The sequence below is a fragment of the Panthera onca genome, chromosome B1 (genome assembly GCF_046562875.1).
Source record: "Panthera onca isolate mPanOnc1 chromosome B1, mPanOnc1 haplotype 2, whole genome shotgun sequence".
Classification (NCBI taxonomy): domain Eukaryota; kingdom Metazoa; phylum Chordata; class Mammalia; order Carnivora; family Felidae; genus Panthera; species Panthera onca.
The window spans coordinates 5,320,450-5,339,459 of NC_138342.1; the positions used below are offsets into that span (position 1 = coordinate 5,320,450).

The following is a 19,010-nucleotide window of genomic DNA, read 5'->3' on the forward strand; positions in this document are numbered from 1 at the left end:
TGGATGGTCTCTAACCTGGGTGATGTGGCATTCTAGGACTCCTAAAAAAAAAAAAAGAAGGAGCACTGAATGAAGCAGAAGGAACTTATGTGGTCAGCTAAGTTGTATCATTTCAATGTATTTCCTGGGAAATCCTCGCATGAGAGCCGGGGTGTCAGGGAAACAGGAAATCTGAGCTGAGAGGATGCGTCGAGGGTGAGCCCAACCCTAGCCTCACAGATGGGGAAACCGAGGCCTAGAGAGGGAAGGGAAGGCCCCGGCTCCCGAACGCCCTGCGGTGACCATCTGTCTGTCTCCTGCTGACAGAGACCATCTGGAGTCATTGGGCAGATTTCCAGGCAGGTGTCCAGATTTTGAGTCTGGGATTCAAAGTCCCCAGGACAAGGGAAGAAAAGGCACCTGCTGTGCTTACTGAGGGGACTGATATTCCCAGAAGACTGCGTCCAGGACCTGCTGCCCATCGTTGGTCGAGGAATCAGTTCCAGCTCTGGGAAATCCAGGCAAAACCCATCTGAGAATGTGGGGTTCTATGCTGTTCTGAAGTCCCGGATGCAGGGAGGGACGTTACAAGCAGAGGCCTCAAGGAAACTGGCTTGTGTCTATTATTATACACGTATTGTTGCTGGCTTTGTGGATGTTGTCCATTCTGTCACCCGGGTGGCCTCTTGTGAGGGCACATGGGGGAAACTCTCTGGGTCTTAGAAACATCAGGGCCACTGATCTGTTCTCACTCGCTGTCACTGCACAGCTGTAACTGGTGAAGTTCCCATCCCTTTGGCCACTAGGAAGCCCAGAGTCAAAACCGTGTCACCATTAGGTAGAGATCTGATGGCTTATGTCCCAGATCATGACCTCACCTGAACCCCATCTCACTGTCCTATCCTTGTCCTGATTCATCTACTTTTTTTAAAAAAATTTTTTTTAACGTTTTTTATTTATTTTTGAGAGAGAGAGAGACAGAGCACAAGCAGGGGAGGGGCAGAGAGAGAGGGAGACACAGGATCCGAAGCAGGCTCCAGGCTCTGAGCTGTCAGCACAGAGCCCGACGCGGGGCTCGAACCCATGAACCGTGAGATCATGACCCGAGTCAAAGCTGGACGCTGAACCGACTGAGCCCCCCAGGCGCCCCCTGATTCATCTACTTTTTAAAAATCCTCTTATACCGTATGGTCCTCTAGGTGGCTTTTTAAAAGCCTATTTTAGGGGGAGGGAGCAGGCAATCAGTCAATCAACCAAACCGCCCCAGTAACGTTCGGAGGGTCTGACGTGCCATTGCGTCCCAAAGCAGGAGCACGTCTGGCCTGCTGTGCACGGGGCTTCCCTGAGGAGGGGGCCGTTACCCTGCAGGGTCTTCAGGTGCTGCAGCCTTCTCTCCTCGTGGTCCTGCATGACCCTCCCGATGTGCTGGTAATATGCCCGCACGAGCCGGCCGACGCCAGCACTGGTCACGTAGACGCTCTCCACGGCCGCCTCCGTCAGCACTCTCTGCGGCAGGAGGGGGAAGACACAGCAAAGTCACGCGCGGTCCCCCACCCGCGTCCTGGTTCTTGGCTTCTACCACGCCCGACCTTGACTGGTGGGGCAGCGGGCAGAGCATGGGCGGGTGGGTGGCTTACGCCTGTCTCGGTGATCTTATGTCCTTGGTCAGGGGTGCTCTGGGGACGGCCGTATGACCAGTTCTGGCCAGCGAGACCCAGTGTTAGGGAAAATCTGTCGGGGGGGAGGGGCACCTGGTGGCTCAGTCGGCTGAGCATCCAACTTCGGCTCAGGTCATGATCTCACGGTTCATGGGTTCCAGCCCCGTGTCGGGCTCTGTGCTGACAGCTCGGAGCCTGGAGCCTGCTTCGGATCCTGTGTGTGTCTCCCTCTCTCTCAGCCCCTCCCCCACTCACACTCTCTCTCTCTCTGTCTCTCTCTCTCCAAAATAAAATAAAAACATTAAAAAAAAAAATCTGTTGGGAGACCTTCCCTTTACAAACATTAAGGCAAAGCTTAGGATATGGGTGAAAGATTTTGCTGTCTTCTTTTTCCTGCCTGGAATGCAGATCTGACGTCTGGAAAGGCAGTGGCCATTTTGAGACTAGGAGGGAGCGAACTGACGTCAAGAATGGTGGATCAGGAAGAAAAGAGCCCGGTCCTTGCTCGCAGCCTCTGTGCCAGCCTGGAACCACCTACTTGCACATTTCTTGTTATGTGGGCTGAACAACGTCTATTTTTTTGCCATTTGAGTATGTCTTTTTGTTACCTGCAGAAACAGGCAATCTTAAGCGATACACCTTCAGACCCAAAGCGGAGGCTGAGATGCCCCACCATCAGGCACGTGCTGGCCGTGCCCTGGCCAAGTCACCGCCCTTCACTTCCCAAGATGATGGGCAAAAGGTCAGAGAAGTCAGACGCCAGAGGCCCCCGTCTCAACAAACATCTATCAGATGGTTCCAGGCTTTGGGCAAGAAAAAAATACCCACTTATTGCTGAGCGGTTACTGCTGCGCGGTTGGTTACGATACGTTCCTGGAGCTGCGCTATGTCATGGCGCCGTGGGAGACGTGCAGGGGTGCGTGGAGGCGGGGGAGGCGGAGCGGGTGGTGGAGCCGGTCTGAGCCGCCTGGAGCTCTCACGCCCCGCTCACCGCTCACAGAGCCGGTGCTCTCTTCCCCTCCCCTCTGTTGACCTCAGCACCCCCACAGAGGGGTTCTGACTCCATGCCTCCAAGGCCCCCGGACCTGGCCTCGAACTTTCTGCAGGAACTGCCTCCGATGGCTGCGCCCTTCCTTCGCTTTCATTTAGCTCACGGAGCCGGAGCCCGGAGACAGGAAGCCCCTCTTCTCCACCTCCCTCCCAAGTCAGCCGAGCCACCGGCACCATCAGGCCTCTGTCCTCCTGTCTTCCTGCCACAGGGGGGCGCTGTTCACTCCCCTCTGTGTCCGGCCGATGCAAGTCCCACGGAGAGTGCTTGCCTGCCTGGATCGCCAGCCCAGCACCTGCCAAGAAGCCCCGCGACTGGGACATTCTTCCAGAAACTGAACACCTGTTCTTTCTCGTAGCGGTGTGTGTGGGGAGCACTCCTCCCCTATCCTGACTCAGGCTCCCTTTGGGAAGGGACGCCACGTTCACGTTTCACTGCAATTTCATGCCGCGACCATCTATCCGGGAGGAGCTGTAGACTTTTACGGAAAGGAGGTGACCCTTCCCAACACCACAAACCGGGCCCGGCCCTGATGTCTGGATGGCGGGCAGCAGACATGAGCTATCTGGAACGAGGTGGGGTGTCTCAGCAACGTGGGTCCCCTCTCTTTGCTGTGCATATAAGTACGGTGTCTGTAGCAAGCGGGGGTTTCTTGCCTTTCCTTATGGTCTGAGCCCGGGAGGTGGCCCCGGGGGAGGCAGAATGTGTCCACACTGTGCGGGGAAGACTGGGATCCAGTCCCACTCGGCCACTTCCTAAGCCTGGGAGTCTTTAACCATGTCCTTTGCCCGTGATAAACCTCAGTTTTCCCATCTGAACAAAGGGAAGGAAAGGATCCTTTCTGGGCAAGGTTGTGGGCAGAGCCTGCTGAGACGCGGCCGGCGAGGCACTCAGGTAGGCTTACGAGCACACCGCTGTCATCTTTCTCCCTAGGGCTCGTGGTTGGGGTCGGTTCAAGCAGGACACCCCCACCCACCCAAGCCGAGCTGGTTTTAGCTGCACTCAGCTGTCAGGATCAACTCTGCAAGGCCTCGTGTTCCCCGAGGCAGCCAGAGGCAGGAGAGGCTCACGCCTGTCTCTCTCTGGCAGAGGCTGTCTCCGGATCCTGTGTCTGCCACTGACCGGCCGGGCAGCTCTGGCTGAGCCCACGTCCCTCTCAGAGCTACTGGAAGGGCCGGGCCAGTGCTCAGAATAACGTTACAGGCGGGAAACCCCGCCGTCCTGTGGGGGAGGCGATTCCCGCTGTGGAGGACGAAGAGGGGGCTCGGAGAAGCCAGGTGATTTCTGCCAGGCCCGAGGCTGCTGGACAGGGCACCGCGGGGCCGGTGTCCCAGGCTGCTGCCCCGTCCACACCCTTCCCCCTGCCTGCCCAGCCCACCCCAGTCCCTCTTGCCTCCCAGGGCCACGGGGCCGGGGGTTGGCTCGCACCTTGAAGTCGTCCCAGTCCTTGGCCCGGCTCTTGGTGGCCGCATTCCGCGCGTGGGCCAGTAGGGCCTGCCCGATGGCTCTCTCCGTGTGCTCCTGCAGGAGCCCCCCCACCTCCTGGGCCTCAGCCAGGAGCTGCTGCTGGAGCTGCAGCCGCATCTGCTGCGCCTCGTCCTCCAGCCTGCTGGCCTCCTCCACGACTCGCGCCTCCTGGAAGGGACGGGAGAGGGAGGAGCCCACGCTGCACAGAAGCCGCGGCCAGGGCCAGGACTGGGATGTGGGCTGGCCCAGCCCAGGGCCCCAGGAGGGGTGGGGGAGGGACTGAGAAGGGGCAGAAAGTGGGGACCTCTGGGCTCGCAAAGCCAACGATGGGTGAGCCGGGGCGTCTGTTCAAGAATCCCCCAAGCATTTATTGAGCACCAACGGTGTGCCCAGTGCCCCCTTGTGGCCCCTCACACGTACGAGAACTTCCTCGTTCTTCCAAAATACTGTGAGGCCTGAACGCTAGGAGTGACGGGGACACAGAGGCTCAGAGACACTAAGTAACTTTGTAAAAGTCACACAGCAGACCTACGTTCTGAAGCTAGACCTGAGTCTGAGCACAGTCCGGGACGTCATGGAAGCCAGGGCAGGGTCCTGGGACTGCCCTTCGTTATGGAAATCGGAATTAGAGAAGGAGGGGAGGGGAGTCAGAAGGAGGAGGGCCAGTCCTGCCTGCTTCCCGCTGCACGCTCCTGGGGAGAGTGACAGTCACTGTGAGCTCGTCCCCCACTAGTGGTCAAAACGCCAGCTGCTCCAATAGCTCGGTGACTCCATGAGCCCTGCAGTCAGCCTGCTTGGGTTGAGATCCCAGCCCGGCAATTTCCAAATCCTTTCTTCCCATTTGTTGAAACGGAGAAGCCCCTTTCTCCCAGCACCCTGATGGCGACCGTACGTATCTGTTTTGTGATTCCACCTGCATATTTAGCACAATTCTCGATACGGCATGCACTAAAGCCCTCGGGCACACGGGGCGCCCCCACGGGAGGCTGCTATCATCCCACCCCCCCTGCGATAATAGGCGTGGCGGGATTTGGGCTCCGGCAAACACGGCCGAACCCGGACCCGGCACGGCCTGGCTGGGACGGGTAGGGCCCGACATGCCGATCTCACCAAGGCTCTGAGCAGCTGCCACTGATGCTCGTCCAGACACTGGGAGGAGCCCTGCTCAAGGGCGTGCTGCTCACGCAGTTCCTGGAGAAGACTCTTCTTCCCGGCAAGTCTCATGTGGGTCAGGGTGGTGATGGCGCTGCCCCGGAGAGCCAGCCTCCGCAGGGCTGAGCACAGCAGCAGGTCGTGTCCCTGTAGGATGTACCACGTGGACCTTTGAGGAAAGCAGGCAGGGGGCCGGGAGTCAGTGCTGTTGGCTTCACTGAGGGTGACGGTTAACTTTGCCAGCTGGAATGTTCACAAGGCGCCTGGACATCTAACCAAACATTATTCTGGGTGTTTCTGGATAAGATGAACATTTGGATCAGTGGGCTGTGTAAAGCAGACCACCCTTTCTGATGCGGGTGGGCCTCATCCAATCAGTGGAAATCCTGAAGATCAGAAAAGGCTGACCCTTCTATGGGTTGCATTGGCCTAGAACATGGGTTTGTTTTTTTTTTTCCCTGCCTTTAGACTTGAACTGAGATACCAGCTCTTCTGGGATGTCAAGACTTCAGACTCAGGAGTGAAAATATACCATGGTCTCTCCTGGGTCTGCAGCTTGCCAACTGCAGATCTTGGGACCTCTCGGTCTACATATATTTCTCTGGTTGGTTCTGTGTCTCTGGATGACCCTAATACATTGAACTACCAAGAAATGCCTCAAGTTATCATGCTCCACAGGGAGCCCCTCCAGAAGGAGGGAGGTTGGAATTATCCGATCTCATGTTGCCTATTCTCCATTTGACATGGGTATTCTCACCTATATTCAGTCATTTGTTCTTTGATTCGTGTTTTCAACTTTATCACATCCTGCCCCAAGTTTCTGATGCATTTATGCAGCTTTCTTCAGTACACATCCACATGAATTTCTTATATTAATTTTCCAAACCAACACATCCCAAACTGAAATTGTGGGCTGTTTCTGAGTTCCCATCTCAATGACTCAAGTGAAAAATGATGGTCTAGCAGACAGGCCCAGCGTTTGGTATTTTCTGACAGCCTGAAAAGCTGAACAGAGTGGGGGCAGTCAGCCTACCAAGGAGGAGAGACCAGGCAAACACTCCAGGCTTTTCAGCTGGGGACTCTTGTCCTAAGAGTAAGGAATCATCCCTCACAGAGGCTTAATTTTGAATCCACTAAATTAAAAACTGGGGTAGCAGACCTGCCACTATGAGAAATCCCTGCTAGAAGTAAGATAAATCCTCTCTGGAGGAAGATCCCATCATTCAAAATCTTAAATTGTCTCTTAAGTTATCAAAATTATCTTAAATTGTCAAAATGTTAAACTTTGAGCAACAGCGTCTAGCATTCGATGAAAATAATCAGACTTGCAAATAGATACGAACTGACCAAAAATAAAGAGAAAAAACAGACAATAGAAACATACCCAAAAGATACTGGCTGTTGGGCTAATCAGACAAAACCTTCACAACAATTATGATGAATATGTCTAATAAATTAAATAAGTGAAGAGTTTCAAGAAACAAGTGAAAGCTGTGAAAAGAATCAAATGGAAATTCTAGAACTGAAAAACAGTAGATGGACTTAACAGCAGATAAGACATTGTTCGAGAGAGCGTGGATGGGATGCTAGCTCAAAATAAGTGTCTAGAACTGAACCACAGAGAACAAAAGAATGAAAAATAAAGGACAGTATGTAAGATGTATGTGAGATAAGGCAAAAAGTTCTAATAAAATGTAGAAGCGGAGCCCCAGAAAAGTAGGGAAAGAACAGGCAAAAGGAATATTTAAAGATATGATGGCTGAGAAACTGATGGGTATAAAACTGAAATGGCTATAAAACTGATGAAAGACTACAAATCAGAGAAGGCTTAAGAAGCACTATAGATTTATTACACAAACAAGAAATGTCCACGAAAACCACATGCATGGTTAGATATATCATAATACACCAATGAAAAGCAAAGAACAAAAGGAAATCTTAAAAGCAGCCAGAAATTATTGAAATCAGAAGACAAAAGATTATCCTTAAAAGTATTTAGAAAAAGAAAAACCAAATTAGGATTCTATACCCACTGAAAACATTCCTCAAAAAGGAAGATGAGATAGACCTTTTCAGACAAACAAAACCTAAGAGAATCTGTCACCAGCAGATCTGAAATAAAGACACAGGAAACAATCAAGAGCAACTGAAACGGTAAATATGTGAGCAAATCTAAAGAAATACTGACTGTTGGGGTGCCTGGGTGGCTCAGTTGGTTGGGTGACCAAGTCTGGCTCAGGTCATGATCTCACAGTCTGTGAGTTCAAGCCCCGCGTCAGGCTCTGTGCTGATAGCTCGGAGCCTGGAGCCTGCTTTGGATTTTGGGTCTTCCTCTCTCTCTGCCCCTCCCCTGCTCATGCTCTGTCTCTCTCTGTCTCAAAAATAAATAAATCATTTTAAAAAAAAGAAATACTGACTGCATAAAACAATAATTATAATATCTCACAGGCTTGAAAATAGAGAAGTAAAATACCCACTAAGAAAAGCATAATCTATGAGGGAGGAATAAATGGAATTAAGGTGTTCTAAGGTGTCACACTGCCCAGAAGAAGGAATATATTAATGTACATCAGATTTTGGCACAGCAAAAACTTAAAAATGTTTAACCATTAAAAGCACAGTAAAAGAATACATAACTAACATGCCAAAAGAGAGATAAATTAAAATGATTAATAATAACAATAATAATAATAATAACACCTAACCCAAAGGAAGGTAAGAAAGGAGAGAGAAAGGAACACAGAGCAGGGAGAACAAACAAAATAAATAGTAAGGTGACAGATTAAAAATCCAAATATATCAGCATTAAGATTTACATTAAATATAAATGGACCAAATATTAGTACACTTAAAAGACACAGGTTTTCAGGCTAGGCAAATCTTGCAGTTGCTCCCTATTATCTTAGCAGGGCTTACAGAATTTTCCTGTGTGTTGTCATCTCCTTCCCCTGTATTATCCAATAAGATAGTTATCCCCCTACTTCTTGATGTATACACAAACTAGTTTCCTGGAAAAGGCTGGCAACTAGTAAAAATAGTTTTAACAGAATAATTATTCTCATAGAAAACAAGGAAAAATATTTTAGAGTAAGATGAAAATATGGTATTACACTAATAGCTACAGAAAAAACAGACTAGGATATACATTTAATAATAAATTGAGAGTGATGGAAAGTGGGCACAAAGAGTTTTTTGTTTTTTTTTTTTAAGTGATGGAAACGTTCTAAATTTTGATCATGGTCATAGGTGCAGAACTCTTGTCAATTTACCAAAAATCACTGAATTGTACACTTAAAATAACGTATGTGAATTATACCTCCAAAAAAAGTGTTTAAAAAGTTCCTATCAAAGACAGCTCTACAAAGCAGGTGTGATTAGCCCATTTTATAGGTGAGGAAATTGAGGGCAAGAAACGGTAAGTCATTTGCCCAGAACATTTCTGACTCCACGCCTTTATCCGTGGCACCCTATCACTCTTTTCCACGTTTACGTTTACAGTTCGGCTGGTGTCCAGACCACGCAGTAAGAATGGCAGGGGACGGTTAACTTGTCCCCTTTGCAGATGAGAACACTGAAGCCTAGCATGGATCACACAGGCCCCCACCCTGCAGAAAGCTGTACTCACTCTTCACTGAGGCCACCAAATCGGCCCAAGACTTGGTGAACGATGCTCTCATGGCCATCTCGCAGGTGCGTCTGCAGCACGGTGGACAGGGTCCACTCCTCCATCCACACCTAGGCCCGGCACAGAGGAACAGGGGTCAACTCACGGTCACTTCACCCATCACTGCTTTGTTGGAACATGCCTTTTGTGTCTTGTCTCAAAGATCCTTTTCTCCCCTGATTTCATTAAAAATTCCCCTCACCGTTCCTTCTAGAGATTTTTAAAGTTTCTTATTTGCATTTAAATCTTAAAGCTAATTTAACATTCATTTTCTGCGGTTTGAAGAAGGGATCCAATTTTTTTTTTTCTGCATAAATGGATACTAATTGTGCCAGCACCATTTATTACCTAATTTGTCTTTTTTATGACTGGTCTGTCGTGCCACCTCGTCTTACATAGTTTCCATACACACACAAATGTCATTCTAGGCTCTCTGTTTTGTTATGAGTCTCTTTATTTCCGCATCAGTACCACACTGCTTTAATCGCTGTTGCTTACAGCAAGACTTCCTAGCCAGGCAAGTCCTCCCATATTCTTACACAAAACTGTCTTAACTATTCCTGGTTGTTTTTCCTCTCCTATGAATTTTAGCATCAGTTTATCAAGCTTGGGGAAAAAGGCTTTTTGGATTTTCTTGTAGTTGAACTGAATTTATAGATTAATTTGGAGCAGATGACCATCTTCCCAAGATCGAGTTTTCCCATTCAAGAACATGGCATTTCTTCTCAGTCTTACTTTATGCCTCCAATGACATTTAATAAACCTCTCCATTAAGCTTTTATACACATTGGTCAGATATATTTTTAGGGACCCTATGGCTTTTATTTGGAAGGGGATCCTTGTTTATGTTATCACTGGGTGCTGCTGGTATATGGGAAACATACTGGTTTGGGATGCTGGTTTTGTATCTGGGAAGTTTACTGAGCAATCTGAATAGTTGTAATTGTTTGAAGATTCTTTGGGCTTCTCAGTGGAGACAGTCACGGGGTGCCTGAGTGGCTGAGTCAGGCATCGAACTTCAGCTCAGGTCATAATCTCACAGTTTGTGAGTTTGAGCCCTGCATTGGGCTCTCTGCTGTTAGCACAGAGCCCACTTCGAATCCTCTGTCCCCCTCTCCCTCTGCCCCTTTCTCTCCCTCCCTCTCTCTCAAATACACATTTAAAAAGACTTCAATGGAGACAGTCATATCATCCACAAAAACCTACATAGGAGCCACACAGGTCATCGATTGTGTGGTTCAGATCTTATTTTTATGGCCTGATTTGTCATCTGATCAGTCTATCATGTTCTGTGAGATGAGGTGTTAGAATATTCCATCATGATTTCCATCTGTTCATTTTTCCTTTTAATTCAGTCAAATTTTGCCTAATGCATTTTCCTGAGGAATTGTTTCTTTTACGTTATATAATGACCCTCTCTTATCCCTCAAGAACGCTTTCTGCCTAATGTAGAGTTTGTCAACTTTCTCTTGGTTGGTATTTTCCTGGTATATAACTTTTGGTGTCATGATGCTGTAGGTGAATCTCATACTGTCATGTAGCGTGGGGAAGGTTTCTCTGCAACTTACATGAATTTGTTACTATTCATTGTGACTAATGGTATACTTGGACTTATTTCTACTATCTTGTGGTTTCTAGTTGCCATGAATTTCCTTTGCATTGTTCACCCCCTCCCCTTCTATTTGCCTTTTAATGGGACTGACTGAGCAGTCTCCAGGAGCACAGCTGTGGTTAACGAGCTGGGTTATGGCTCAGTGCAGGGAGGGAGAAGGTGCACCACGGGGACACGGGAGACATCTCAGGTAGAGGGTGTTAGGCCTGACTGTAGGATTTAGGCTTTGGAGGGTTCAAGGTAGTCGAGCCTTGCTCTGGATTGGGTGCTGTTGAAAGGGGTCATGCAGTGATGGGGCATCTCTGTAAGTCCTTCCTAAAAGGAGGGCAATCTGGGGTCCCCGGGTGGCTCGGTGGGTTAAGCGTCCGACTTTGGCTCAGGTCATGATCTCACGGTTCATGGGTTCCAGCCCCGCATCGGGCTCTGTGCTGACAGCTCAGAGCCTGGAGCCTGCTTCAGATTCTGTGTCTCCCTTTCTCTCTGCCCTCCCCTGCTCACACTCTGTCTCTGTCTCTCTAAAAAATGAATAAACATTAAAAAAAATTTTTTTAGAAGGAGGACAAGGTTGTCATTGCGGAAGAAGCAGCCCTCAGTCATCTCAGCCAGGATAGGGGCACGGTTGGTCATTTCTGTGGCTCCGGCAATGCTCACGTGTTACCTGCGTTCAGACACGCTTACGAGCTGGTCTCACTTTGTCCGCATCCTTCCCGGTCACAGAGTGGCCTTGTCCAATGTTGATGTTCTGTGACGTGGTTCAACAGGAGACCCAGGCCCGTGGGTCCCAGGCAGCTCCTGCACGTGAGGGGCTAGTCCTGTCTCTCTCACATGCGGAGACTTCATCCCGACCTTACACACTTAACCTGTCAGTACAAAGCTCAACTTTCCTTCCTCCAGAATAGGACAAATGCAATTCTGCTGTTCTGTCCTATTTTCTAAACTCCTTGTTTTTGAACCATTAATGTTCCTTTTGTCGATATTCTTATTTCCTTTTCTCTACTGCTTTCAAAGTTGTGTATTGTATACCTATTCCTTTTGTGGACTTAATTTTCTTTACAGACGTTCCTGACTCCACAAACCTAAGCAGTATTTCCTTGACCTTAGAATTCATGTCTGCCACCAGTTCTGGAAGTCTCTTATCCACTGTCGCTTTGAGCACTTCCTCTCCTTCATTCTCTCCATCCTCTCTTTCTAGGATCCCATGAGAAAGCTCCTGTGGGACATTATCCTTCTGGTGCCCACGTCCCTCCGTCCCTGTCCTATGTCCCCTCTCTGCCCTGCATTCTGGACCTCATTCTCGCATCTATCTTCTAACATTTCACACCCTGCCCCGTCAGCCGTGTTGAATCTGCCATTTAACTGACTCATCCATTAAATATCTGCTTCCATCGCTAGAATTTTCATTCATGAAAGTATATGCCTTTTTTTATCTGTTGTCTTTTTTCCCTGCGTCCTGTTTTAACAGCTAGTAATTCCTTCTGCTAAGGTTTTTTATTGTTTTAAACATACATCCTTTATAAGAGCTCCTTTTTTATAAAATTATTTTAATGTTTCTTTTTGAGAGACAGAATGCGAGCAGGGGAGGGGCAGAGGGAGAGAGAGAGAGAGAGAGAGAGAGAGAGAGAGAGACAGAATCCGAAGCAGGCTCTAGCTTCCGTGAGCTAGAGTGCTGACCCTCGTCACTGCTACAGGTAATTTTGTGGCTTTGGACAAGTTTACTCTCTGTTTCAAACGTTTATTTACTAAGGAGAGAAAGGGGAAAGGAGCCAGCAGTCAGGACATGCCCGGTACATGCTAAGGGTTTTGTAGTGCCCTCCCACAAACAGGGTGGGCTTACAGGCAGGGGGGTTCTAAAGCTAGCACTTCAGGCAAATGATGTAGTGCAGAGGGAGGGGAGCACCGTCATTTTAAAAAACACAGTCGGGGTAGGTCTCATTGTGAGGGTGGCCTGGTGTGAGGGTGACATGGGAACAAAGACTTCTTGCAGACACAGCAAGGCAAGAGCAGGCCCGTCAGCTGGAGGAGAAGAAGGCCAGTGTGGCCGGAGCAAAATGAGCCGGGGAGCAGGGGACGGAAATGAGCAGGTCACAGGGAAGCCAGGTCCTGACACGCAGGGCCTCGTAGGGCACTGTGAGGACACCGGCTTTACACACGAAAGGAGAAGCCACTGGGGGTTTGGAGCACAGAAGTGACACAACGTGACAGGGTCTTTTAGCAAACCTGACGTGCTGGAGATTGTAAGGTGCACAATCATTTTAAGTATCGCTAAGGGAAAAAAAAAATCGCTGCCAATTAAATTACGATGCATCGCAACTTCCAGGCTGGGAAAGCACGTTTAAAATGTGCATCTTAAAAATTAGTGTCACGTGGTATGTTTTTAAAGTATCACTCTGGCCGGGGGTTGAGACTAGATCACAGCAGGGGAAGGCGGTTTCAGGGGGACCAGGGGGCCGGCCGTCTTGGTGATCTGACAAGAGGTGTGGTGGCTACGACCAGGCGCGAGAGCAGGGGTGGCGAAAGTGGCTCCGCTCTGGACTAGACAGAAGGCAGAGTCAGTTGGATGTGGGGTGTGCTAAAGAAGGGTGAGTCGTGGGGCACCTGGGTGGCTCAGTCGGTTAAGCGTCCGCCTTCGGCTCAGGTCACGATCTCACGGTCCGTGAGTTCGAGCCCCGCGTCGGGCTCTGTGCTGACTGCTCAGGGCCTGGAGCCTGCTTCGGATTCTGTGTCTCCCTCTCTCTCCGCCCCTCCCCCATTCATGCTCTGTCTCTCTCTGTCTCAAAAATAAATAAACGTTAAAAAAAATTAAAAAAAAAAAAAAAAGAAGGGTGAGTCGAGGCAACCCCAAGGGTCTTGGTCCGGTTGACTGGAAGGATAGAGGAAGGACAGAGAAGAGTGTGGATGGAGAGGGTTGGCAGGAAGACGGGGGGCATTCTGTTTCGGGCATGCGACATTGCACATGCCTACGAATCACACGCACAGAGATCTCAGTCAGAGAGCTGGGCCGGGACACATTGCGAGCTGGAGACATAAATGAGCGAGTTGCCGACCTCAGCCCCACCACCACGAGGAACAGAATCCTGCCGAGGACTGTGTAAGTGAGGTTGGATGCGATCCCCTCCCAGCCGAGCCCCTGGTGGAGACTCCAGCCACAGCCTTGATTGCAGCCGTGAGACCCCAGGCAGGGGACTCCGTGTCCGGACTCCACCACTGAGGCGGCAGAAGCGAGAGAGCCAAGCAGCGGTTTCAAGGAGGAGGGGAGAGCCCAACTCCAGAGAACAGGAGCTCTCGATATGGAAAGTGGGAGCGCGGACGGAGCCCAGGTGCCATGGCTGAGTGCGGCAGGAGAGGCCGGGAGCTCAGCACAGGCGGGGGCAGGTGTGGTGGCCAGGTGATGGAAACCCGCCAGGGGTGGGGTGGAGAGGGTGCGGGCAGAGTGGGAGGTGGCACCAGGACTCAAAGCCTGCTGGACCGACTGCAACGCGGTGTCCCTGACAGCGGTAAGTGCTACGGGGCACGCCGACTGCCACGTTCCTTGTCAAAGGTGCGAACTCCGTGGTGGCCTATTATTCTCCTACTTCTGCTGTTTGCGCTGCAAACTTCGTAGCTTGAAACAACACAAACTCATGATCTTATACTTCTGGAGGCCAGAAGTCCAAAATGGGGCTCAAGGGGCTAAAATCAAGGTGTCAGCAGGCTTCCACACCTTCTGGAAGCTCCAGGGCAACATCCATTTCCCTGCCCTTTCCAGCTGCTGGAGGCCACCTGCATTCCTTGGCAAGTAGCTGCTTCTTCAATCCTCAATCCGGCGATGGCTGGCTGAGACTTTCTCTAACCAACCACATCACTCTGACTCTCCTGCACCACCCCCCCGCCACTCCCTTGTAAGGACCCTGGATAGTCCAGAATTGCCCTATCTCAAGATCCAAAACTTAATCATTTTTGCCAAGTCCCTCTTGCCATGTGAAGTCACATGATCACAGCTGTTGGGAATTAGGATGGGGGTTCCTCTGCAGGGGAACCTAACCCAGCAGACTGGGGAGAAGCCCAGAAACCGACATTAGAACACATTACTTTTTGAGAACCACTATGCTACAACCTGTTCCAATTGGGTAATCGACAGATTCCATACTATTTAACAACTTCCTGGAGTCCTAAGACATGAAATCACCAAAGCCCTTTGGGTAGAAGACAATTTCACAGCCTGGGTGTGCGTTTCATTTTCCACGAATAGTTTGTTGGTGCTTTTCTTCTTACCACTAAATATTCACCCGAATCACAGAAAGCTCATCTGTCACTTTGATCGTCAAGGAGGAAATATAGCAAGCGAAGTGCACACGGACCTCTAAGTATCTTGTGGAAACTGACTGCAATTAAACGACCAATCAGTCAATTAACTGTGACATATACACATGGAGAAAACGGTCTTGGGTCATACTTATCCAATCAGCTGATGAGGTCAGTAACTATCCTGCTTGCTTCTTGCATGCAAAACTCCTGAAACACTGCTACACAAGCCAAGGAAAATTCACATGCACGCAAATACAGAGCAAATAAATAGGAATTAATAACCAGATGCTATGCGATGTCTACGATTTGCTTCAAATAACTTAAGACTCATAACCAGAGGGTTTCCGATGCATCGTGGATGTGGGTGTAATAATTTATCGGAAATGAAATTCTGGATCTTTTTTCGATGTCAATATCATTAAGTAATGAAACAGACGCTGTGTGAAAGGTCTTATCTTGCATTATCTCACAGCAGCCCTATTGGGTATTTGATCCCAATTTTTCACACCGAAGCAGAGATTCTGAGACATTTAGCAAGTTGTGCAAAATCCCAGAGCCGTGAGGAGTCAGCTAACCGGCCAAGGTCACCCAGCCCATTAACGGGTTGCGCTGACTCAAACCCAGGCATCCGGCTTCCAAGGTTAGGAGCCCGCCTGCATTTAGGGAGCCTTCATCAGGGGCACGTTAGACTCACCTGGCGATCTTGTCCCCGTCCCTCCCCAGAGACTGTAAATGAAGCGGCCTGGGCCCAGAATTGCTATGAATCCACCGACTCAGCTTCACGTACATCCCTAAGGTGAGCCTGTGATAATTTCCAAGGCCGCACTGTTGTTGTTGGTAATGCAGCACACTTTTCCTGAGCCCTTGCTGTGTCCCAGCCCCTGGGCTTTCCATAAGGGAGTGTAAAAGTGAAAAGCAGCGGTGCTGTCCTTCAGGAGCTTAGAGCCAAAGGCAGGACACAGTAACCAATGAAAGGAAAGCATGATGCAGCTGACAGAGGACTGAGATAAACCAGAAGGAAGTCCAACGGGAAACTAGGTCTTGTGCTGCCCTGCGGCTCTGAGTGGCCGTGTGTTTGCATGACGCTTCCTCTTACTTACTTGGTACTTTGGACAGCTCCAGTCAGCTGCTTTGGAAAACCTGCGTTCATCAGCCCAGTGCTCTTTGGTAATGATGGGTGTACTTGGACTTGGGAGACCCATCGTAAAGAGACGGTGGTGGGGGGGGGGGGGGTTGTTTCTTATAACGAGCACGGGGTGGGGGGCAGTCCGAGGCTGGGACAGTGACGCACACTCTCTGTCCCTCCCATCCTGAGCTGCCTCCATTCTCCTGCCTCTGAGTCAAAGGAAGGCTGGGCCACCCCAGGCCTGCTGCACACGCTCTGGGCAGGAAGAACGGGGAGTCCTGAAGAAGGCGATTTCTCCAAGCAACACTTGGCTTTTGTATTAGGTATTGGGAAAGGGAAGCTCTTTGCAGGGACCACACTTTGAGGCCAAGACTATCGGCCACTGCTAGATACCCGGATATCGAACACATTAGTTTTAGAGCCTCTAGCGTGCAGGAAGGCCAGGGAGAGAAAGGACACGCAGGTGTCTGTCACACTTGGAAATTCCCCCTTTGTTGGACACATTTTCGTTGTTCTTTAATAAAATTAATGTCTATTCGCTTCCTATTGTGGCTGTCACACATTCCCACAAATTCTGTGGTTTAAAACAACACAAAATCATGACCTTACAGTTCTGGAGGCTCCGGGGTTGGGTGTGGGGGGGATCCGCACCCAGCCTTTTCCAGCCTCCAGAGGCGACTGCATCGCTGGGTGCGTGGCCACATCATGCCGACCTCTGCTCAGGTCACTACTTTTCATTCTCCGACTCTGACCCTCCTCCTTCCCTCTTACAAGGACCCTGTGATTACACTGGGGCCACCTGGTGACTCCACCTGGAGAATCTCCCCATTTCAACACCCTTAATAGAATCACTTTGGCAAGGTCCCTTCTGCCGTGTTAAGTGACGAGTTCAAGGGTTCTGGGGATTAGGATGTGGACGTCTTCGAGGGCCATTATTCTATCTACCACATTTATACATGGTTTTAATATTGAAACAGACTTGCACTGAAAAGCAGGAATTCTATGTGTATAGCAGCCTCCCCCCCATGACCAAGTCCACTCCCTTATAAGCCACCTTCCAGCCTCCTGTCATTCTAGAGAACAGGCATTGCTGCCCTTTCCTGATGGATCAGCCGGAGACATTATCTAGTGACTTCTCAGCCTCTGCTCTCCTCTCCAGCCCACCCTGGCGGCCAGGGGCTGGCAAGCACAATCTCGGTACCGTGCCCAACACGGGCACTAGGGGACGCTCCATGGATGAAATCTCTCATTATTTTTCCTAAGTGCAAAACATGCGGATCCCAGACCTGGTTTTACAAAATACCCACCTGCTTGTCTTGCTCCAGGAGATCTTGGAAAAGTTCCCACTGCTGTTTCCGGAAGCGATCGGACTTCCCCAGCTGCCAGGCTGTGTTCTCCTGGACCTCCTGCCTCAAGTTCTCACAGTCTGCCTGGGACAGGCCAGTCATTCCTGGGAGCGTCTGAAGGAACAGGACGTCCACAAACTTCTGGAACGTTTCCATGGTGCTGCGGTACAGCTCCTGAAGCCAAGAGCCACATGATGGAGTTATAAGTCGTGGTCTCACTCTGGGCAGGGCCGTGGGCTTCCCATAAGACAGAGAGCAAACCCAGGGGAGGGAGCTCTCAAGCCACAGACACACACACACACACACACACACACACACAGGAAACACCTGCTGCCTTCCAGCCCGTTCACCCCGACCCAGTCCTGCCCTCTGCCCCACAGGCCCTGACTCTCTGGTGACCCCTCTGAACCTCCCTCCAGATTATTTTTACCACCCCTGGCCTCTCAGCCTCCCTCCACCCCCCACACTTAGGCCGGTTATTTGCATAAGCCACAGATCTTATTATAATTCCAGCTCAAATAACCTGGAACCCCTCTCTTCCGGTCGCTTTCAGGGTCACCTAGCAGGGCTGCCGGGAGGTCCTGCCCCACTTTCCACCCTTATGTTCCCTTCAGCCCACCTCGCCCACTCCAGTCTTTTCCCGAAAATGTATTTCTTTAAATTGAGGCAAACCAAAAAACACATGTATGATAATATATTAAACACCTGTGATTCCACCACTCAGATCTTTTTTTTTTGTAGATTAAAAATACTAAAGTTTACAGGTGAAATTGGAATCCGTTATGTTCCTCCTGTTGTTCTTTTCCCCCTCCCTCCCAGCATCCTCAGAGAAATCCATCCCCATGACCTCAACATCTCTCTTTCCAGCTTGGATTTCTACACCCTCACTCCATATTATGTTCATAAATGTGGCTTTCATGTGAGTTATCCACATAAATGGCATCCTGTGGCATGTTCCACGACACAGAGGCTTTTTCAAGCCACTCCCCTTGTCCCAAATCCAGACACTTTCATTCCTGGAGTGGACTCCTCTTCATCCTGCAAAACCCCTGCAAAATAACCCCTTCTCTGTGAAGCATTCCCTGGGTGGCTCAGACTAACGGGGCTGTCTCTGACCCTGGCTTCCCACAGCTCTTTGGTCAGCTGCCCAGGGCACTGAAACTACAATTTATTTGTCACCCCTCCCCCAAACCACAGTTCTCTGAAAGCGGGGGCCACATGATACCCAGATCGCACCAACATCTTGCGTCCTCCTGGACCGAACACCTGGGCTCAGTACCTGAATGTATCACGCACGGACGCGATGTCCAATGCCCATTCTGCAATCTCTGCCTGGGAACTCCCCACACACGTCCCAAAACTCAAGTTGCGGTCTCCTCTTCGGGGAAGGCCTTCCTGACTGCAGGGTTTGATTGGACTCAGTGTGATTTAGGCTGAACACCTCCTTCCTTCTGGGGTTCTGGAACCTCGATGCAGACCAGGTAAACAGCACCCATGTGACTGACCCCCCCCCCTCAAAATCCTTGGACTCCTAAGCTCAGGAGAGCTTCCCTGGTGACACCAATCCACACAGGTTATCACGCTGCAGGGGTGGAATTATGCACAGCTCCGCTGGGAGAGGATTCTGGAAGCCTGCTCTCAGTTCCTTCTAGACTTGGCTCGCCCCGTGCACCT

At 50.1% G+C, this 19,010-nt stretch overlaps 1 protein-coding gene across 4 annotated transcripts in view; it reads right to left on the bottom strand.

The window, feature by feature from the left end:
- Positions 1–19,010, bottom strand: part of EVC (EvC ciliary complex subunit 1) — a 74,424-nt gene that overhangs the window by 10,010 nt on the left and 45,404 nt on the right. For all 4 annotated transcript variants that reach the window (XM_078446270.2, XM_078446269.2, XM_078446268.2 and 1 more), the window contains 5 exons: positions 17,298–17,510; positions 8,930–9,039; positions 5,263–5,473; positions 4,114–4,320; positions 1,341–1,485 (listed from right to left, as the gene is read on the bottom strand). In XM_078446270.2, coding sequence (XP_078302396.2) covers positions 1,341–1,485; positions 4,114–4,320; positions 5,263–5,473; positions 8,930–9,039; positions 17,298–17,510 — 886 coding nt within the window. The remainder of the gene's footprint in view (positions 1–1,340; positions 1,486–4,113; positions 4,321–5,262; positions 5,474–8,929; positions 9,040–17,297; positions 17,511–19,010) is intronic.